This window comes from Neophocaena asiaeorientalis, unplaced genomic scaffold, assembly GCF_003031525.2.
Source record: "Neophocaena asiaeorientalis asiaeorientalis breed wild unplaced genomic scaffold, Neophocaena_asiaeorientalis_V1.1 scaffold30, whole genome shotgun sequence".
Classification (NCBI taxonomy): Eukaryota; Metazoa; Chordata; class Mammalia; order Artiodactyla; family Phocoenidae; genus Neophocaena; species Neophocaena asiaeorientalis.
In genome coordinates, this window is record NW_020174923.1 from 16,829,336 (window position 1) to 16,851,192 (window position 21,857).

The 21,857-nt window shown below is 56.6% G+C and overlaps 2 protein-coding genes across 4 annotated transcripts in view; both read left to right on the top strand.

Moving 5' to 3' along the window:
• PLEKHM1 (pleckstrin homology and RUN domain containing M1) overlaps positions 1 to 17,331 on the top strand; it is a 43,552-nt gene extending 26,221 nt beyond the window's left edge. For all 3 annotated transcript variants that reach the window (XM_024760670.1, XM_024760671.1, XM_024760669.1), the window contains exons 6-11: positions 2,821 to 3,744; positions 5,885 to 6,030; positions 9,187 to 9,380; positions 13,679 to 13,742; positions 14,245 to 14,402; positions 15,161 to 17,331. In XM_024760670.1, coding sequence (XP_024616438.1) covers positions 2,821 to 3,744; positions 5,885 to 6,030; positions 9,187 to 9,380; positions 13,679 to 13,742; positions 14,245 to 14,402; positions 15,161 to 15,272 — 1,598 coding nt within the window. In that variant the 3' untranslated portion in view covers positions 15,273 to 17,331. The remainder of the gene's footprint in view (positions 1 to 2,820; positions 3,745 to 5,884; positions 6,031 to 9,186; positions 9,381 to 13,678; positions 13,743 to 14,244; positions 14,403 to 15,160) is intronic.
• Positions 17,332 to 19,011: 1,680 nt separating this feature from the next.
• Positions 19,012 to 21,857, top strand: part of ARHGAP27 (Rho GTPase activating protein 27) — a 32,819-nt gene continuing 29,973 nt past the window's right edge. The window contains 3 exon segments of the mRNA XM_024760795.1: positions 19,012 to 19,188; positions 20,117 to 20,249; positions 21,538 to 21,857. Of these exon segments, the coding sequence (XP_024616563.1) occupies positions 21,556 to 21,857 (302 nt within the window). The 5' untranslated portion in view covers positions 19,012 to 19,188; positions 20,117 to 20,249; positions 21,538 to 21,555.

Genomic DNA, 21,857 nt, shown 5'->3' on the forward strand with positions numbered 1-21,857 from the left:
TTCATTCATTCATGCATGCATGCATGCATGCTGGGCCAGGTCTTAGTTGCGGCACGTGGACTCTTAGTTGCAGCATGGGGACACTTAGTTGTGGCATGCAGACTCTTAGTTGCGGCATGTGTGCAGGATCTAGTTCCCCGACCAGGGATCAAACCTGGGCCCCCTGTATTGGGAATGTAGAGTCTTACCCACTGGACCACCAAGGAAGTCCCTCTCATAAAATGTTAATAAAGTAATGCTCAAAACTGCCTACAGAGTACACAAATACTGTTTCATATATTGAAATGGAAAATATCTTCCCTGAAACTCTCCTATAAATCTTATGATTATACATAAGATACATAAGATAATCTTATGAGTATATAGACATCGTGATTCTGTCTGTAGCCCAGAGCAAACCCCTGCCTCTTAAAGGCCCAGGTGTTTCACCTGCTCCTTCCCAAGGCCTTTCTCTTCGTTTATTTCACAGCTCTGATGGGGTTATTAGATCTGCTGTTCGTTCAGTGGCCTCTATGTGCCGTTTACAGTGAGGCCACCTTGATCTCCACACCCTGTGAAAGTCCAGAAAGCATTAAATAACCATAACCTAATTTTTCTGTAACCCTCAGAAACAAACAAACACGTGTGCTCTAGAGTCAGTTTCTTTCTCTCCTCATTTTCTGTTTGCAATGACCCAGCAGAGAATTCTGGCCAGGTTCCTGGGGCCCTGGCTCGGGGAGGCTGGGCAGAGCCCTGGTCTCCATGCTGCCTCCTTTTAGGTTTTTCTTTCAGCCCATGTGATGGTTGCAACCATACCAGAGAAGGTGTGTTTTATGCCTGCATCATCAGGTACCCTGAAGGGTGGGAAGACCCTACACAATGGTTTGAAATCTCTAAGGCTAGTCCAGGCTGGGAGAGAGACGTGTGTGTCCTTTGGACCCCCTGGTTCAGGGGATGGTTGACCCCCAGGGAGCAGGGATCATTGGGTTGTGTGTGGTACATAGACACGCACTCACTCACTCACTCACCAGATACTTACTGAGCATCTGTGATGTGCCAGGCACTGTTCTAGGTGCTGGGGACACAGCAGGAAACAAAGCAAAGTCCTTATCTTCATGAGACTTATATTCTAGTGTGAGAGGCAGGAAATAAGCAAATAAACAAGTAAACGTACAGTGTGGGCAGGTAATAATAATTTCTGTGGGGAATAGTAAATCGGGGAGGGAAGGAGGAAAGCACGAGACGATCTTCGTGTTTCGAGCGGGGAGAACGTGTGCAAAGGCCCTGCGATGGGAACGTACTTGGCCTGTCCAGGAAGAGAGTGGAGACCAGAGTAGCTGGAACAGAGGAGATGGGGAGGGAGGTGGTTAGAGATGAGGTCAGAGTGACAGAGGGTCTCGTGGGCCACAGAAAGGACATTGGCTTTTGCTCTGAGGGAGACAGCAGCTTTTCAGGATTTGGGGCGGAGAGACGTGATCTGACTTGTCTCTTGAAAGGGGGAGTCATACTGGCTCATTTGTTGAAGGGCTACAAGGGGACATAGACCAGTTAGGAGGCCACGGCCATAACAGGCCAGGGATGACGGTGGATTGAACCCCTGAGGCAGTGGTGCAGGCGGTGTGAAGTGGAGGAAGATTCTGGATATGCCAAGAGGATTGGCTGATGGATTAGATGTGGAGTGTGAAAGAAAGAAAATCAAGAATAACTCCAAGGTTTTTAGCCCAAGTAGCTGGAAGGATGAAGTTAGTCATTTTATGAGATGAGGAACTTCAGGAGAGAAGCGGGTTTGGAGTGGGAGAATCAGGAATTCATTTTTGGACATGTCAACTTTGAGAAGCCTGTTAGACATACACAGGGCAGTTGAAGATCAGAATCTAAAGTTCAAGGTCTAGGCTGGAGATAAAAACTGGGGAGTTGTTGACATAAAACCCCAAGACCAGGGGAGATCAGCTAGGAAGCTGGTGTCAGTAGAGAAGAGAATCCAGGGCTGAGCCCGGGGCCTCCAGCATCGAGAGGCCAGCGAGAGGAGGGGGAGCCTGGGACACAGGAGGGGGGACAGTGACGGCTGAGAAGAGCCAAGGGAAGGGGGGCTCAGCTGTGATGGGCTAGGCCAGATGGGCACCCAGGATTGGCCTTTGGACTTGGCGACAAGGAGGGCCTGGTAGCCTTCCCAAGGGCAGGTTCTGTGGAATGAGGGGACAGAAGGCTGCCTGGAGCAGCTTCAAGCAGGAATGGGAGCAGGGGGACTAGAGACAGTTCCCACACCTCCCCAGGGAGGTTTCTGAAAAGGGGACAGAGACACAGGGTGGTAATTAGAGATGCGAGTGGAGTCAAGAGGTTATTTTTAAAGCTGGGAGAAATAACAGCGTGTTTGTGGGCTGGTGGGAATGATCCAGTAGAGAAGGGAGGAAATGGCGGTGCAGGAGAGGGAGGGAGGATTGCTGGAGGGACGTCCTTGTCCTTGAGTATGTGGGGGGCGGTGGGACCCCCTGCACAGATGCACAAATGGGAGGGTTGGCCTCAGACGTAAGCATAGTCAGCTCATCCCTGGCGACGGGGGTAGGCAGAGTGTGGGTGCAGATGCTGGAAGGGAGAGGGGTAGTGGGGGGCATGTGGAGGTGATTGAGTGCTTTTATTCTCTCGGTGAAATTCACGAACAAGGTCAACAGCTGGGGTGAGGATGGAATGGAGGCTCTCAAAAAGTGTTCCCGTCCGGCCCATGGCGGGCCTGTGTTCTGGTGGTCACGTCGTCTGCACGCAGGACAGGACTCAGGCCCCGGATGTTCTCCTGGGTGGTGAAGGGTCAGGCCCGTCGTCTAAAGCACCTCTTTCTGCCTCCAGGGCTGTCTAACCCATTCCGGGGGCTTCTGAAGCTGGGCACGGTGGAGCGGCGGGGGGCCATGGGCATCTGGAAGGAACTCTTCTGCGAGCTCTCCCCGCTGGAGTTGCGCCTCTACCTGAGCGGCGAGGAGCGCACCTGCGTGGAGAACTGCTCTCTGCTGCGCTGTGAGTCCGTGGGCCCGGCCCACAGCGATGGCCGCTTCGAGCTGGTCTTCTCGGGCAAGAAGCTGACCCTGCGCTCCTCGTGCCGCGATGAAGCTGAGGACTGGCTGGACCGTGTGCGCGAGGCGCTGCAGAAGTGCCGGCGGCCCCAGCAGGAGGAGGAGTGGGTGACCATCCAGTACCCAGACCAGCCCGAGGACCCTCCGGAGGCCCCCCAGGGTGGCTGCCCCTCCCACTCGGACCTGCTCTCGGAGCCTGAAACCCCCCAGGGCCCGCAGCTTGACTGGTCTTCTTCCCAGGTTCCCGAGCCTGACGCTATTAAGGAATCCCTTCTGTACCTGTACACAGACCGGACCTGGATGCCCTGTATCTTCTCCCTGTCCTTGGAGTCTCTGAAGTGCTTCCGCGTGAGAAACAATGAGAAGATGTTAAGTGACAGCCATGGAGTCGAGACCATCCGAGATATCCTGCCGGACACGAGCCTTGGGGGCCCATCCTTCTTCAAAATCATCACGGCCAAGGCCGTCCTGAAGCTGCAGGCCGGGAACGCTGAGGAGGCCGCCCTGTGGAGGGACCTGGTGCGCAAGGTCCTGGCGTCCTACCTGGAGACAGCTGAGGAGGCAGTGACACTCGGTGGGAGTCTGGATGAAAACTGTCAGGAGGTGCTGAAGTTCGCCACGCGGGAGAATGGCTTCCTGCTGCAGTACCTGGTGGCCATCCCCACGGAGAAAGGCCTCGACTCCCAGGGCTGCTTCTGTGCAGGTGCCGACTCGCTGTCCTGCTGCCCCCAGCCCGCTAGCCTCGCTCTGCCCGCGGTGGGGTTCCCACTCTGGGCTCTGCACCCCTTCCTGCTCCCCACGAGTGCCCCCATCCTGCCCCGGGGAAGTTGCAGCAAATGAGGCCGTTCCATGATCACATTGTATTCTTTTGGAGCAGGGGCATGGTACCCTTCCAAAAAATTTTCGCATGCTTTTGCAAGTGGACACAGTTTTCTTTTTTAATTACAAAAATGGGCTCATATTACTCAGAGCTGTCCAACAGAACTTTCTGTGATGATGAAAATGTTCTAGATCTGTGCTGTCCAGTACGGTTGCTACAAGCCACATGGGCCCACTGAGTACTTAAAATGTGGCTTCCTAGTGTGGAAGGAACTGAATTTTCAATTTGCTTTAATGTAAATATATTTAAACGTAAATGGGCCCCTGTGGCTCGTGGCCACCGTTTTAGACGGCGCAGCTGTAACTGTTGTTCTGCAACTTGGCTTTTTTCTGCTTGGGAGTATATTATGCATATTCTTCTACGTCAGTACGTCTGCTCTGTCATTAGCATCGTCAAATCCTGTGCTGGGCCCTGGGCCAGATGCTTTATTTGGATCATCTTGTCTCTATTTGTAACTGAGGAAACTGAGTCACAGGGCTGGTAAGTACCTGTCCCACACTCACACAGCGAGTGATGGTGGAGCCCGCAGAGGACTTGATGGTCCCAGAACCTGTGCTCTTTTCCAGGCCCTCACAGGGCCTCTCCGCTCCCTTGCTTTCAAGGCTTCGTGATCTTCTGCTGCTCATGTTCCATTTCTAGCTCTTCTCCCCAACCCAGACACCCACATCCATCACCCTGGGCCCTCCGGGTGAAGTGTGAGGAGCCTGTGGGATGGGAGGCAAAAGCCTGCTTCACAAAAGCCTGCTTCACGCATCTAGAAGGGAGTGGTCTGCAGCTGGTGCCCCTGGAGGATGGAGTAGCTAAGCAGAGCAGAGCTTCCCGCAGAAAATATCTTCAAGCTGCTGCTCACCCCTCACCCCCCACCAGCCAGACCCTAGCACCCACACTTTGCCCTTCAGCACGTGGGCGCCAGTCTCAGGGAGGAGGCCAGGCCTCCGGGGCTGGGAGGAGGGCTCCCTCGCTGGGGACGTGGATGCTGGTGGGTGGCTCTCCCCACGCCTGCCACCCGCCAGCCTGCCGGCCAAACTGAAACTGGGGAGCTCCCTCCTCTCTGCCTGCGAGCGCAGCTCGGTGGCCGGGCAGACACCAACCTCTGACATCTGGCTTGTATTTCATAGTTTACAGGGCGCTTTCAAAACTCCATTTAAACTTTGTAATAACCCCACAGAAGAGCAAATAGTAGGGAATTGGAACCTTGCAAAACTTCGGTGAGGATGAGACAGCTAGCATGCAGAAGAACCAGTCCTTCTAGTCCCAGGAGGCGGAAGGGACTCTTTCCCTGGCCCTGTAGGAGGCAGGGCCTGTGCTCAGGATTCGAGCCAGGCCTTTGTTGTGCCCTGGGCACACGCCACTCCCGGTCCCCCCACCTTCCGCCGCCCCACTGTGGAGGGCCCTCCAGCAGAGGGACTGAAGCTGGCCCCAGGCCATGTCCAGACAGCCCTGCCTCTGGCTGGCTTCCCCACCCACTCCCTGTGGCCAGCCCCATGTCCCCAGCTCCTGCCCTGCTTGCCGAGACCCTGACTCCGTGGCTTCCATTTCTGGGCTGCCATGGAGGGGTGGACCTAGAGGAGGCTGGCATTGTTGTGCAAGCAGTGAAGAGAGGCAGCTGGGGATAAGAGAATGAGGGCTCTACACCAGCCCCACCCAAATCTGACTCCAGCTGTGCCACTCAATCGTTGTGTGACTGGGCAGGTTTCCTGACCTCTGTGCATCAGCTTCTGCAGCTGTGAAACACCACTGATAACTCTTAACAGTGTTTTGTCCTAAAGATTAATTAACAGGGTTGGTTCTGCCTGGTGGGAATATGAGCGGTGGTGGTTTTCATCTTCGTACTCTCCTTTTTAATCTTTCTATGGATACTTTCCTTAGATAGCGGGCCCTTTCTGCCTTGGCCGCTTCCGGGTCACTCAGGAGCTGACTCTGTCCCCACCGCTGCTCACCCTCTCCCTGTTCTTCTCCCCAGGCTGCTCCCGGCAGATCGGCTTCTCGTTTGTACGGCCCAAGCTCTGTGCCTTCTCTGGCCTCTATTACTGTGACATCTGCCATCAAGACGATGCCTCAGTGATCCCGGCCAGGATCATCCACAACTGGGACCTCACCAAGCGCCCGGTAAGTCTGGAGCCCAGCCTGCCGTGGCCGCACAGGGCTGCCGAGTGACAGAGGAGGGGTCACTCCTCTTTGTGGCTGCTGTTCGTATGTTTGGGGGAGTTTGGCTCTAGGGAAGCCCAGGTCACTAGTTCAGGCCCCATGATGTGGGGGAGTTGACCAAGAAAGTAACTGGGTGCTGGTCTCCAGCCCCTGGACACAGCTCTGTCAGTGCCTACCGTGGTCCTCAGGTGGGAATCTGAGGGTGGTTTGCTGCAGCTCCCCATGGATACAGATAAAACTGTTTAAAGCACCAACAACTAGATACATAGATGGAAATGATAGATAGGATAGATTAGATATAGATGGTTGGGTGGACGGGTTAGGTGGGTAGATGCGTGCATGGATGAATGGGTAGATCGGTGGGTAATGTGGATGAGTGGATGGAAGGATGAGTGGGTGGATGGATGGATGGGTGGGTGGATGGATGGATGGGTGGGTGGGTGGATGGATGGATGACATATACATATACTTTTTTTTTTTCACCATTCAAAATCATCTTTATTTGGTTGTTTAGCCTTTCTTCCCCACCCCCAAGATTACAAGCTCCTGCATCTACTTTTGGTAAAGTTTGGGATCATGCTGGACTCATACTGCTTTATAACGTGCTTTGTTTAGTTAGTATTGCATCTTGGGTACTTTTTTATGTTCACCAAATGCTTCTGCATAAGATGTATTCTCTGATCTTTCAGATTTTCCTCTTCAGCTGAGCTTACCCACTTACATAGCTGTGTTACCATGAGCAGACTATTTAACTTCACTTTCCTCGTCTGTAAAGGGGGATTAATAACAGTGTCTGTCCCCAGGCTGTGTGAGGACCAAAAGAGACAGTACCCACGAGTCACTTAGCTGGTGCCTTACGTTAGTGCCCTGAGGCCTCACCTTCTGCCCCTAATTTGCTTGAGGGTCTGCCTCAAGGGGCGCAAACTTGGCTTTCTTCCAAAGGCACAGACTTCTGCTAAGACAAGACACAGAAGCACCGGGAAGAGTTTGGTTGCTTCTCTCAAGACCCAGGCCTGCCGGCCGTGCTGTCTCATTATGTGGAGGTGTCTTCACATGTCCCCATCAGAGTCCAGGACACATGGTTCTCAGAGCCCGTACCACCCTGACCTCCACCCCGCTGGGGGTGAGAACCTTCCAAAGACATTAGCTTCACTTTGGCTTTTTTATTGGTTACCTCATCCCCACCCCTGCCCTCAATGTTAAGTATTTAACTAACTCCATGGGGAAAACTAAACCTCAGGATCACCGCAGATGCGAAGAACCCTCTGCCCATAAAACACCTCCCTGCTTACAGCACCCAGACGCCTCTGCTGCGCCACCTTCTTTTCATTGCTGGAATTTTGGTGCCACTTCCTTTTTCCAACTGGAGAGTTCTGACACTTCCCTTGGCATGCCTGAGGTCAGGAAATATCCAGCTCTCTCAAAGATCCCGGGCCTGGGAAGGACATGAAAGTTCACACTAGAAAGTGGCTGATCGGCGGGCTAAGGGTCCTTTGTCCACTGTTACCACTCTGGCTGACCCACTTGTGCAAGGTCCGGCTGGCACTACTTGGCAGGATGTCAGCCCAGGCCTGGGGCTTCTCTCTTTGTCTGTCTCCTCCACACCCACGGGGGAGGAACAGTCCCTGGGGAGCTCGAAGCCCATGCCTGTCGGCAGCACTTGGCAGTTTTCAGCGCACATTCCCGCGTGGTATTTCATCTGAGCCTCGCCAGAAGCCTGGGGCTGAGTCGTGGGAAGGGCTGGGTTTGACCCGAGTCACGGACTCGCCCGGCTTTTGCCAGTGGGCTGCCTATTGGCTGGGGGCTGGTTCCTCAGGGCTCTGGGAAATGGGAAGAGATGGAGTTGTTAGCTGCTGCGGGAGGTGAGAGATGCTGGTGAAGCTGGTGGAGCAGCCCCCAGCCTAACGGTCTCCTGAGGGCCCTATTACATCCCCCTGAGCCAGGGGACAGACACCGGGACCACACAGGCACTCACAGAGTCTGATGGCAGCTCCCCTTTACAGAGGATATGCTTACATGGATTTTCTTTTCATCTAAGCTCAAAATTATCCCTTGAGGTAGGTGCTTTTATTTTCCCCATTTTACAGATGAGGAAACTGAGTCACAGAGAGGTTAAGTAAGTTTCATAAGGTCATACAGCTGGGAAGGGGCAAACCAGGAGCCAAAGCCCGACTCCTAAGCACTGCCGGGTGGTTGACGGTGGAGAACATCTCAGCTCCTCCATCCTTATCACGGCAAGGAGGAGACTGCAGGGGAGAGGGGCTCCTCTTTAGCACGTGAGGTAGCCAAGTGTGCAGAGACAGCATCTCGGTTCAGACCCGGGCTCTGCTTTCTTCTGGTGGCTTGGGTAAGCCACTTTAGCTTCTCTGAGTCTCAGTTTCCTCATGTGGAAAATGGGGATGATGACACCTTCCCTTTTGGGTTGTTGTGAGGATGTGGTCGAGGTCCTTAGCCCAGCGTCTGGCAAATAGCAGGTGCTCAGTAGTTGGCTTTGGCATCAGGATCAGGGCTGAGGGTAGAACCTTCAAAGTCCTATCACGTGGGAGAGGCCCAGATTGATCACTCAAATCCACATGGAGACTTGGGGGGCCCTGGTTGGTGCTGCTGGCAGGGGTGGAGGGAGCTCAGGAAACCTCTAGTTAAGCTGTGTCTGATCCGTAGCTTACTGTGGTTGGAGCCTGACTCACACCCGTCACCTGGTTCCTGAATCGGCCCGGGGTAGTGCCTGTTTCCTTTCGGCAGGAAGGTGGGGGCAGGGACGACAGGAAATAGTGGGAAGGATCTGTGAGGCCCAGGAGGAGAGGCGTGTTGACCGGAGCAGCCCCTCCTCCGTCCCAGCACTGTCAGGAGGGGCAGAGCTGGTGTCAAGGGGGAAGAGTGTGTTTGGAAGTCAGATAAACTGGGTTCACATCATGACTTGTGCGAGCTGTGGACCTTGGCCAAGTCACTTCCTCTCCCTGAACCTCGGTTTCCTCATCCGTAAAGTGAAGATGGTACCACTTCCCTCGGCAGGTGGTGGGAGGCGTGAGCGAGTGAGTAGGTAACACAGTGCCTGGCCCTCAGGTGCTCACCAGATGGCCCTCCTGTCTCACCCTCGCTGCCTGGTGGTGTCCCCAGGTCTGCAGGCAGGCCCTGAAGTTCCTGACGCGGATCCGGGCCCAGCCCCTCATCAACCTGCAGCTGGTGAACGCGTCTCTGTACGAGCATGTGGAGCGGATGCACCTCATCGGTAGGAGCCGGGAGCAGCTGAAGCTCCTGGGGGATTACCTGGGCCTGTGCCGAAGCGGAGCCCTGAAGGAGCTGAGCAAGAGGTGAGCACCCTGGGCGTGCACGGACACGCACACGCGTGCACACACATGCGCACACACACATATGCACACGCACACACACGCACAAATGCACATACACACAGGGTCAGTGCAAAAGCAGCTTCTTGGGAGAAATGCCAGGGCTGGGTGGAGAACGCCTTCCCTTTGCATTTAGGAGTGGCTTTTATTTGTGCTTGTATTTGTTCATTCATTCGTTTGACAAATATTTACTGAGAACGTGCTCAGGGTCCATCACTGGGCTTGGAGCATGGGCCCCAGTGCTGAGCAAGGTGGACCTGGGTCCTGCACTGCAGGTGAGTAAGGCAGCAGCTGCCACCAGGAGTGAGGGCTGGAGGAGAGAGTCGCCCTGGAAGTCCTACTAGAGGGGCGGGGGATCTAACCCAGACTGGAGGAGGGCGGAGTGGGGAAGGCTCCCTGGAGGAACTGACATCCAAGGTGAGACCTGCCAAACGAGTGGGAAAGCGAGGAGACGCAGGAAAGACCGTGCCAGATAGAAGGAGTGGCGTGCTCAGGCTATGAATGAAGGCCCCATGCGTGGAAGGCAGAACTTTCGGGGGGTGAGGAGGGAAGTAGGGATGTGGTGAGAGGAGGCTGGAGAGGTGAGAAGGGCTGTGTCACCCTGGCTCCTCTGGTTCCCGCCAGCCGTTCACCCCATGCGGCTTGGCTTTGCTGCTGTGGCAGCATCCGTCCCCAAATCCTCGCAAGAGGACAGGGTTGTGTGGGACACTTAGGATGCCCTTCAAGAAGCTTCTTGGTACCCAGGGCCTGAAGGGGACCTTCAGTGCTCAGTCGGGGCTGAGGGGTGACACCTTCTGTGGGGCCCTAGGAGGGCAGAGCTCAGGCGGATGAGCTGCTGCCGGCTGCCCAGTTGGGCTTCGCTGCTGGGTTTCTGAGGTCTTGGAGCGGCTCACAAGTCCCTCCACTTTCCCCCTGCAGCCACCCCTCCTGACAGCGCTGGCCCAGAGACCGCCTGTCTGACGGGCTCCCTGCTCAGTCCTGGTGCCCGTCAGGGCGGCGCAGGGAGAGACTGCTGCGGGGAGCCCCTCTCCTAGGTAGAGAGCAGAGGCTGGCCCCTCCCAGGCTCCCAGAGCAGCCGGCTGAGCCCTGGTCTCCTCCACAGGGCCCAGAAGAACAGAAAGCCCTTTGGGGGCCACTGTGAGGGACCTAAAAGGCTGCTTCTGGGGAGGCTCTTTCTGTCTCCATAAACAGCTGAGTGCCTGGGTCCCTACTCACTCCCATCCTTTCTGAGATTCCAGGACCCAGGGCTCCAGAGTCTGCCCTCCTGCCCCTCTGTCCAGGGTGGTAAAAGCTCAGGTCAAGTGGGACCCTGTCACCCTCCCCAGTCCAGGGTTCTCTGCAGACCTGAGAGGACCAGGTGCCTGTAGGGTGGGTCCTGGGTGCCGGCCTCATTCACCCATCCCTGCCGTGCTGAGATTGTTTGGTCAGCAGCCTTACTGGCCTGTCCAGGCTGCCCTGCCTGGGCACTGGGGACAGTCCTGCCTCTTTCTCTGTGGCCCTGCTGTTCCCATCCTTGGGCGGCAGTGCCACACACGGTGCTCAGGGCCAGGCCTGTGGAAGTCCCATTTCAGAAGCAGCGTGGGGCGGGGGAAAGAGTCCAAGCGCAGCCTCCGCCTGGCCCCAGATCCACTGTGTGACTCAGGGAAGTTGCTTCACTTCTCTGAGCTTCAGCTTTCTTGTCTGTAAAATGCGCCAGTGATCCCTGTGTTGACGTGGCTTACCAGAGTTGTGGTGAGGGCCACATGAGGGGATCAGTGTCTGGGGTGGGACAGGGACAGGTGGACAAATGGCCCTGGGTCAGAGCGGCATGTGCCTTGAAGAAGGAAGGAAGGGCCAGGGGAGCTCCCGGAGGAGGTGGCATCAGTTGAGGGTTTGTGAAGTTCATTTCTTTTGTTCTTTTAAAAAGAAAAAGTGCTTTTCTGTTTCTTCTTTACAAAGATAGTATTTCAAATAGTACGAAAGAGCCAGGCAGAAAGTTGGGATCCCCCTTCTCTAGTCTGGCCACCATCAGTTCTGTTAGATGCTCCAGACCCCACTTGGTCCTCACACAGGAGAATAGAGTTGCCACCACGCAAACGGCATCATGTGTGTAGTGAACTGGGGTTCAGCAAAAGAAGCAGAGAAGAAAGCAGAAGGGAGGGCCCGTTTTCCTGGCTAAGGGAACCCACGGCATGGAGGCGGGACAGGAGCACGGCTCGCCAGGGCCTTCGGGGGGCTCAGGGCAGCCAGGTGGTGGGTCAGGGGCCAGACCTCGAAGGTCCCCTGTGCCACAGCAAAGGCGTCTGGATTTTATGCTGCTGGCATTGGGGAGCTGTTGAGGGGTTTTGAGCAAGGGATGGTCACGTTCAGTCAGGAGTTTAGGAAAGACCAGTTTAGCAGCAGTGGAGTGTGGGTGCTGGTGTAGGAATTGGCCCAGGAGGTGAGGAGGCCTGGACTGAGTCGGCCAGAGTGAAGGGTGAGAGGATGGGAAGGGCTGAGGAGAAACAGGCAGGTTTTGGATGTGGGATCCCCTTTCTCTCAGGGGGCTGCCCTGGCAAAGGGTCTCCTCCCTGACCTCATCTCCCCCAACAGTTGTACGGCCTCACTTGAGGGTATGACAGACCCAGGGTAGGTGGCTCGTAGGGAAGGCCCTGGGCCTGGCTGGCCCCCTGGGCTTCCACGGTTGTGGGCAGAGGACTCTCCATCCAATTCAGCCCCACCCTTCCTGCCGGCGCAGCCACAGCCGGTGCACCCCGCACCCCCTGCATTTTCCTGGTGATAAACGGCAGCGTCCTGTTCCCAGAAAGCTGGAAGTTTACTGAGGAGACCAGCATGTGGAGCCGGCCTGCCTGCCTGGTGGGACTTGCCATCTCGGCCCCGGGTGGGGTCCCCCCAGACCACAGCTGAGGCCACGGGGTGGGCAAAGCCAAGCACCCACTCCAGATGCCGCGGGGCCTGGCACCTTCCCGCCTCCAGATGTCCAGAGCATCCTGGGGCAGGTTCCCACGCTTCCTCAGACTGGCAGAATTCTCCCCCCAACCCCAGTACCAACACAGACACACAGCAAGGCTAGACAAGTTTTTGTACCAGGGGAATTTCTGCAGGTGTTTCCTCTCCATCTCTCAGGATGTGACCCTTGGGATCTGTGCCATTGGTGAGGTGGAAACTAGAGCTGGGTTGGCAGCTGAGCTCTCGTCCTCTGCCTCCCCCACCCCCCGCCCTCCCCCATCTCTGAAATGGGATCTGCTGCACCCAGGACATGTCTCAGCTCCTCTCCCATAGCACTGAAACCAGATGCTTAAACGTCTGTCCCTCCACTAGACCGGGGCTACAGGAAGGCAGAGGCCACGTCCTGTGCATTTCTGTCCCCAGCCCTGTCCCTGGTATGTAATAGTGGCAATAATGACAACAGTTAACACCTACAGGCATTCACTGGGTGGAAAGGATGCAGGCTCTGGAGCCAGACTCCTGCGTTTGTTCAGACTCCAGCTCCACCACTTACTAGCTGTGTGACCACAGGAAAGTTATTTAACCTCTCTGGGCCTCCATTTCCTCTTGCAAAATGGGGGTTATAATAGTGTCAACCTCACAGGAGTCTTGTGAAAATTAAGTGAGTTAATATATATAAAGCTTAGTCCCGTTCCCGGTACCAAGCGTTAGCTTTCCTCATCATCCTCATCATTATTAGTTTTTAAATAGATGTTTATTTTTTTATATCTTCAAATTAAAATTTTTGCGGCTTTACTGAGTATACTTGACAAAATTGTAAGACATTTAAAGTGTATGTTGTGATGATTTGACATATGATTACATTGTGAAAGGATTCCTCCCATCTGGTTAATTAGCATATCCATCATCCTCACATATTTTATATATTTTTATATATATACACGGTGTGTGTGTGTGTCTGAGAGAGAGACAGAGAACATTTGAGTTCTACTCTTAGCAAGTTTCAGTTATGCAGTGCAGTGTTATTAACTGTGGTTAACAATTATTCCTTGTTTACTATGTACAAGGCACTGTACCGGATGCTTTAAATAAATTATTTCATCCTCAGAACAGCACTCTTTCTCAGGTGAGGAAACCTAAGGTTCAGAGAGGTTAAGTAACTTACCCAAGGTCCCAACAGCTTTTCACCTGGAAGCCCAGGTCCCAAGCCCAGGCGACTGACTGCTCCGCCCAGGCGGGAGCTGTTTATGCCTGGTCAGCAGCGCTGAGGGAATGAAACCAAACCCAGGTTGGCCTGGGTTCCTTCTAAGGAATCTCTTGTGTTTTCTTTGAAGACTCAACCACAGGAATTATCTCTTGGAGACTCCTCACAAGTACAGTGTCGCAGACCTCCAGCAGGTGAGAATGCCACCCCCCCAGACCTCTCTAGAGGGACCTTATTCCTGGAGAAATCAGAAAGGGAGATGATGGGGTGCGGGGAGAGTGCCTGCAGTTTACGGAGGCAAGACAGCCGTCTTCAGCTCTTTGGTAGCTCGGAAGGGGTGTCCCGCCATCCACGCTTCCTGGGACAAGCAGGCACTGCAGCAAAGCCCAGGATCACAGGGCTCGGCCCCTTCCCTGCGTCTGGACTCCTCCCCGGCAGGGAGGGCAGAGGGAGGGGTGAGGGTTTGGGACGTTCCTTTCCTCAAGGGAGGGTACAGCGGGTTCCTCCGCGCGCAAGGGCTGCACGTGCTCGGCCTGATTCTGGGAGGTTTTCTTGCCCAAGTGGAAGGAAACTCCTCTTGGGGTAGGAGTTCTTCAGGCAGAGTGCCAGGAGCAGCAGCAGACCACGTCTTGCAGACGGCCTCAGGCTCAGCACAGCTGCTTAAAAGGCCTCGTGGCCCACGCTTGCCCTCCACAGATCGCAGACGGGGTGTATGAAGGATTCCTCAAGTCCCTGATCGAGTTTGCCTCCCAGCACGTCTACCACTGCGACCTATGCACCCAGCGTGGCTTCATCTGCCAGATCTGCCACCACCATGACATCATCTTCCCCTTTGAGTTTGACACCACAGTCAGGTATGCGGACCCTCAGCCAGCCACCCCGCCCCACCCCCATTCCCACCCGGCCCCCCAGAGTCCCCGGGCGGCAGGCCCTGTGCCCAGGGAGGGGGACAAGACAAGCCCTCACAGGACTCCCTGCCTCCACCGAGCCATCCATGTTTCTGGAGAAGAGGTGGCTGCTGCCTCTTTGAGTTGCAGTGGGAGGACCTCAGTTTCGTCCTTTATGAGCAGGTGGAGGAGGAACTGGATGAGTTTCTGGCCTGGAGTGTTGGCACAGGCCGGGCATAAAGTGGGCACCTGGTGGGTGGTACCTGCCACTGCCTCTGCCCCCGTAACAATTGTTCTTGTCCCCAGTTATTGCTCATTATCAGAAGCCTCTAAATGGAAAAATTCATCCACCAAACCTCCATTCCAATCCATGTGGGAGTGGAAAACTGAACTGGTGGGAGCATTCATTCATTTTCAGTAGGTGTCCCCAGACCCGCATTTGACCTCTGAACAGACCTGGGGCTGAGTTTTTTAAACTGCAGAGTGTTTGAAACATAGGCAAGAAATCGTTTTGTGAGTCTCAGCAGTATTTATAAAAGGGAAATAGAATAGAGAGTATCAGTGTGCATTGCGGGGCTTAGTAAGCGCTGTGGCAAGAACCTTTTGTCCTGGAACGGAGAGGCAGTGCCATGTGCCGTGGGTGGCAGGCCCCCGTCAGGAACACTGACCAGCCTCGAGCCCCGGGAGGCCCATCGGTCCCAGCAGTGCTTGCTGCTTTCTCCCAGGTGTGGCGAATGCAAGACCGTCTTCCACCAGAGCTGTCAGGCCGTGATGAAGAAGGGCTGCCCCCGCTGTGCCCGCCGGCTCAAGTACCAGCAACAGAGCACTCTCGCCTAACCCCATTTCCTGCCCCCACCCGGGACCCGGGGCTCAGCCATCCCACCTGGGTTGGCCATCAGCCTGGGTCACACTTTCAAGGTGTCACAGATGTCTCCCTTGTCAGGAAGACTCAGATGTGACCAGAGCATGAGCCTATGAGAGGGAGCCTTGGGAGCTCTTGATGACACCTCCTGCCCGCCACCCATCTGGAGGCCAGGACACCAGCAAATGCCCCTGTCCGAGGATGTGGGAGGAGAGGGGGCTTTGCACTAATTGGCCTGGATCGCCTCACTGACGCACCATCTCCATTAGGGCTGTTCAAACACTGTGGAAATAAGACTTGGGAAGCATTTTCAATTCCACATTCCTGATTAAAAGGCCTAGTTTTTTTAAGGTGGGTTTTTTCCCTTCATATTTCAACAGAAAATATTTTTTTATTCTTGACGCTCCACAAGTCACCCAAGAAATCCAGCCACTCTCACCCTGAGCAAATGTGCAAGAAGCGCTCAGGCCAGGCCTGTAGGCGGGTGGCGGCTGGGTGGACAGGCCCCCTAGGACAGAGCCTGCCAGCTGGCGGGCGCCTCTCCTTCCCCCTTACCGAGCGCTCGCTGCCGACAGCTCCTGTACAACGTGCCAAACCCCCGGGGGGCCAGGCAGGCTCAGTCCTGAGGACCATGTGTTTCCTCTGCCTCTCCTCTCTGCTCCCCACCCCCTCCTCACCCGAAAAGCCCTTCACGTCCTCCGTGTCAGAGCCCCTGGCTCTCCTATGGCCTGGGATCTTGGTCCCGCAGGAGGAGGGGAATGACGCGGAGCCAGCACTGTCAGCACTTTGAGCCTTCCCTGGTCCAGGGAGGGTTGTCATCTAGCCCACCCTCAGCCCCCACCTTCCTCACTCCTACCACCGACAAGCAGCCAGACGGGCAGGAACGCATCCCCGCCTGACTGACCCCCGCCAGGACAACCCTCAGAACTCTCGTCCTTCCACGAAGAGCGTCAGCCCTGCTGCTGAGATGTGCAGGGACACGCGGGAGAAGCCACGCTCGTGGAAGGATGCTCAGCCCCAGTTTACAAAGCCGTGAGGGTTCACAAAGCTTTGCTGGACTGGCCCGGGAGGGGCGCTGCCGAGAGACTGGAAATTTCACTGGAGCACGACTGCCTCTTGAAGGGGTCTTGGGGTGGAGCCTGGAATTGTTTTCAAAGTGATATTTAGACCCTTGGGGTTGGGGGTGAAATCTGGGCATGATTTCTCTGTTGCCTCCCCCCGACCTCTCCTGGATCCTCAGCCCTGGGGTCTTCTGGCCATCCTCTCTGCACTCAGCTTGGATTGGGGGCCTCAGGTGGAGATCCGCCTTCACTGTCAAGATGCGAACCTACTCCCGCCTCCCCCTTGGGCTGATCTGGTCGCTGAGTCACCTGCCCAGCCCTGTGGAGCTGGATGAATTGTGCAGTAGAATCGAGGAGGTGGTAGGCGGGTGGGGGAGGGCGCTGTCACCCAGCTGCTCTGTCCCCATCACGGAGGACGGCGCACACCTGTGCCCAGCGCACCAAAGCAAGTGGATCCTTACCCCCATCCGCACCCCCCATAGCCAGCATTAATGCTCCACCGCAGACACAGCCTGATCAGAGCCGTAATTGGTCCAGGTCGCTGAGTGGGCCTGGGGTGGGCAGTGCCGCCTGAGCCCAGCCCTGTTTCCTCGGGCCTGTGAGTATATTCTGTATTCCAGAAGGTCCCTAGGAGGCAGCAGGAGTGAGGCCCTGGAGGAGCTCACTTCGGTCTGGCGGGGCCTGGCACGCCCCACTCCCCGCCCTCCCCGAGATCAGTAGCGTTAGAGCTGACCCTCCCCCATACCAAAAAGCTGCTGATGCTTTCAGATGAGTTGACTTTTAACACCCTCACCTCCAGCGGGAAGCTGATGTGAACCTCGGTAGTGCGTACACCATGTTTAAAATTTCATTTTATGCAATAAACTTTCTAGTGAGGGGCCCCGGCCCTGAGAAGTGCTTTGCAATGCACCGAAGGACCTGCTGTGTGAGTTTTGAATGATTTTGCAGTAAAGACCTGATCTTTCTAACCTGTGGTCTGGTTTCTGAATCTTTTTTTTTTTTAATATGTAATTCGGTTATTTTCTTTCTTTCTTTCTTTCTTTAGGCCGTGCCACCTGGCATGCAGGATCTTAGTTCCCCAGCCCAGGGATCGAACCCAGGTCCCCTGCAGTGGAAGCGCAGAGTATTAACCACTGGACCGCCAGGGAAGTCCCTGGTTTCTGAATCTTAATGCTGCCACTGATTGGGGGAGACCACAGGCCCTCAGTTACCATCTGATAGCCGCCCCTGCTCTCTTGTCAGTCAAACCGTAGGCAACGGAGAGCAGGAGGAGGGTGGTTATTGGTAAACATTTGCAAGCAGGGGGCTTGTGTGCCAGGAGTGGGTATGGAGAAGAGGGGAAGTAATTCTTCAGTCTACCCCCGACCCTTGCCTCTCCCCGGAGTCAGCCCCCTCCCCCACCGTGGGATAGGATTTCAGGGCCTTTGGGGAGCTTTACTTACATACACTCATATAACTAATGAAGCTAATGCTTGAAATCCCACCGTGATGGCTTCTTTCCTGTTCCTTAAATGTCAAAGCACAGACTCCTGACACTGGAACATGTGAAACCATTTTCCACAGGGTTATCCAAGGCAAGAGAAGAGGCTCAGGAAGGAAAGGTTTGTGAGCAGGGCCCGATTCAGGGCTCATGGTTTTAGGGCTCAATGTGGCCTTTACTTGGCTGCCAACTTTCCTCTGAAGTTCCAGAAGAAGTCCCAGGGGTGGGGGTGGGGGGCGCCTGCAGTGGGAAGCCCGCCACTGCCCACTGTAAAGACAGAAGAAGGAAACAGACTAATTCCCAGGGAAATCAGGTTGCAGGAAAATGGGACTGAAAGATTCAGGTCTGCAGTTTCCTGTCCTTGAAGATGCCTCTCAGCCTTCGAGGGACCACTCACTCTCCGCCCATTGCATGAGCCCCAGCTTCCGTCAAGGGCAGGTAGTGGTGGGCTCCGAGGAAACCGGAGGGACCTGGTGCGAGGGCTAGAGGAGGCGGGCCCAGAGGAGGGCCAGGAGCACATGACCTGTGTGCTACCTTTGGACTCAATCCTCCATCCTTAGCAAGGTGTTTCTGAGAACACTTGTGTCTCCCTTCCCCCTCCTGCCTAAAGGAGGATGGGGGGTGATTGGAGACCTCAATTCAACCCCAAAGAGGAGGACAGCTCACCTCATAATAAAATTAGTGGTAATAACTAATCTAATGTGTGTTCTTAGAACGTGATCATAACAATACATTTGCTTAGTGCATCTCATTTAATCTTCACGACAGTCCTATGAAGTAGGTGTTATAATCCCCAGTTTATAGGAAAGAAAACTGAGATGCAGAGATAAGGTGAGCATCTTGAGTTCAAGCCCCAGGAGCCTGCTCTGAGCTTATCCTACGGACAGATTGGAGGAGGCCCTCCTCCCCAACAAGGATCAAGGCAGGGCAGTGGGGGAAAGGGGTGGGGTAGAGCAGTGGAGGGAAATCTGGCCAGCAGTTGGTGAGAAGGCCTCCTCCCCTCTCATCCCACCATCCTGGTTCTGCTGTCTCCACCTCCGGGAGACCGCCAGGTGTGGCCCAGGATCCCGGGAGGTGCAGGGGAAGGGGTGGCGCCTCTGCTCCTCGGGCGCTGGCCCGTCCCAGAGGGGACAGGAAGCCAGGACACCGGGGATTGTCTCTCGGAGCCGCAACCCCAGTCCGGGAGGAAGTTCTGCCGGGTGCTCTCCGCCGGTGCCTCCCTCGCTATATTGTTGAACAGGAAACAGGGCAGCGTGGGAGCAGGGCGGTGGAGGAGGGAGCGCCGGACGCCGAGCCCCCGCGCGGCTGCCAGGACAAGTGGAGGCGAGGCCAGCGGTCGGACACCCCGAGGTGCCAGGGTAGGGCCGGACTGGGCGGGCGTGCTGATCTGGGGCGGGGAAGGGGACCGCAGGTGGCGGGTCCTCACCCGGGAGCATCGCAAGCCAGCCCCTTCGCACTGCGCTGGAGCCTGAGCTGCGCGGGCTCGGAAGGAGGGCCGCGCGGGACGGATCTTCCCCTCCCCCGAGAGGAGGTGGGAGGCGAAGGGCTGCCCTCCGTCCCGGGGCAGGAGGGGCCGCAGGCCCAGGCCCCCAGCTTCGACCCAGGCGTTGGCGCCGCTGTGGCTCTTGTCTGTCTCCCGGGCAGTGGACGCAGTGCACCTCCTGGTGATCGCGCTCCAGGGATCCTCCCAGCTCCCCCATCCCTTCCGTTCTCTTCGCTCCCCCAGGGTCGGGGAAGGAGCCGAGGGTTGGGTCCCTCCCCACCCAGCCAGTGACCCTGCGTTCCGGGGAGCGTCCCTGCGGTGGGAACCCCGCTCCAAGTTTTGCCAGGCCCGGCCGAGTTGCGTTCGGAAAGAGCCTGGGGAGGACGTAAATGGGACGGGAGCGGGTAGTGCCTGCAATCCGCACAGTTCAGGATGCAAATGGCCTTGCTCGGATTGGGAACGCCCCGGCAAGACTGCAAGCCCTGGTCGAACAGTCCCTAAGCAGCGCGCCCGCGGGACGCAGAGGCTCGCGGACAACGAATCTCGCGCGTAGGGGTGGGGCGGCGCAGGGGCGGGACCCTACCCCCCCTTGGATCCGCTCGCGACCCTCCAGCGCCCCTTCGGTCGCAGCCCTCCCTGCCCCTGCCCCTCCCTCTGGCCGTCTCCTGCCCCGGGCCCCGCCCCCAAAGTCCCCACCGGCCCAGGCAGACTTCTTTAGGCTCCTCCTCGCCCCTCCCAAACACAGCCGCTTTGGGAACTGAAGGCAGCCCTCTCCTTCTTTGCTCTCCTTGCCAGCTCCTCCTTCCCGAGGTCTCTCCAGCCTAGCTCTTTGAAGCCCCGCCCAAGGAGATGGCAGGGGCCTAACCTGCATACATCCGCCGGCTCCGCCCAGCCAGCCCATGGGCTCCTTGAGGTCAGCCCTGCCGACGTGAGTGAGCGCGGGGGTCCAGGGGAAGGTGGTGAGAAGGGGTGTCCCCCCCTAGGGTTTGGTGGCTTAGCTCCCGTCAGCTCAAGGACCCCGCCTCCAGGGCCCAGTGTGCTTAGTGACTCAGTTTACACCCCTTCCCCATCGGGGAAAGCTTGAGAAGGAGGAGGAGCGCTAGACCAGACCAGACCTTGTGCCTTGGATCCCTCAGCTTCAGCAAGAGGCCGAGCTCCAGCTGCTGGTCCCAGGTCACCTTTGTGGGTCAGTAGGTGTGGTCGATGTAAAGGCTTGGAGGGACCAGCCACACAGGCAGGCTTACAACTGGGCTCTGACTCCCTCCCCCAACATACCAAGGGCCAGACTGAGCTGGCGTGGAGGGGGTCGTGTTGTGGTGATCACTCCAGGAGAGCTTTGGAGGTCCCTGGTTACACCGCACGGGTAGTCACTGTCCCAAAGTGCATTCCCTAGGGGCCATTCTCATGGGGCAAAGTAGAGATCACAGGGCAGGGGGGCAGGCCGCAAGGCCGAGCCTCTCTCGGGAGGTCGAGATGGGAGCCAGAAAGCAGGGGGCGGTGCCGGTCGGTCTGGGCTGGCCGGGCTCCGGGTTCACGTCTGTGGCAAAGCCGCCGGGGAAGGAAAGAGCAACCGAGAGAACCGGTTCCCCCGGCCTTGGCAGTCGCGGCCCCTTACGCCAAGGCCCTTGGACTAAGCGGGGCAGGGACACTCCCAGACTAGAGAAAAGCGGGGGCCGCTCCTGGAGCCCGCGCCCCAACCCTGTTCCCGCGGGCCTTGGGCGCACACGCCTGGGGAGCGGGGTGCCAAGGACGCGATCCCCTGAGGGCTGGAAGCGTCGGGGAGGGGTGGGACGAGGGTAATGGAATGGGCTATTCTTCCCACTTCACAGACGCGGAAACTGAGGCCCAGTCAACTTTTAGGCAAACGTGGTGTCGACTTTATCGCGGGCAATCACCCCCATCTCTTTGAGCCAAAGCTTCCCTGGCTGTAAAGCTGGACCAGTATTACCCACAATCTCCCCACCAAGGGATAGAATTTTACAATCAACCAAGAGAATGAAAGGGCTGTCTTAATTCCATCACTGAGTGTAAGAATGAGAACCTTAGAGATTATTTTATCCAAGTCACCCGTTTTAGAGATAGGAAAACTGAGGCCTGAACGTACACAAACGATTGTAGCTTCGGTACTCGAACCCAAGTTTTCCATCTCCCTAGTGCGGTGCGCTTCCCGGCTCAGCGGCCCTGACCTCCGCGCCCCTCCTCCTCGTTGCCCACAGGGACACGCCGCGGCCACGATGGCGGCGGACGTCGAGGGGGACGTGTACGTGCTGGTGGAGCATCCCTTCGAGTACACGGGCAAGGACGGGCGCCGCGTTGCCATCCAGCCCAACGAACGCTACCGCCTGCTGCGCCGCAGCACGGAGCACTGGTGGCACGTGCGCAGCGAGCCCGGCGGTCGCCCCTTCTACCTGCCGGCGCAGTACGTGCGCGAGCTGCCTGCCCTCGGCCACCCTGCCCCCGCCCCGCAGCCGCCCGCGCGCCTTCCGGGTCCCGCAGACCCCGAACCGCTCTCCTATGACTACCGCTTCGTGAGAGC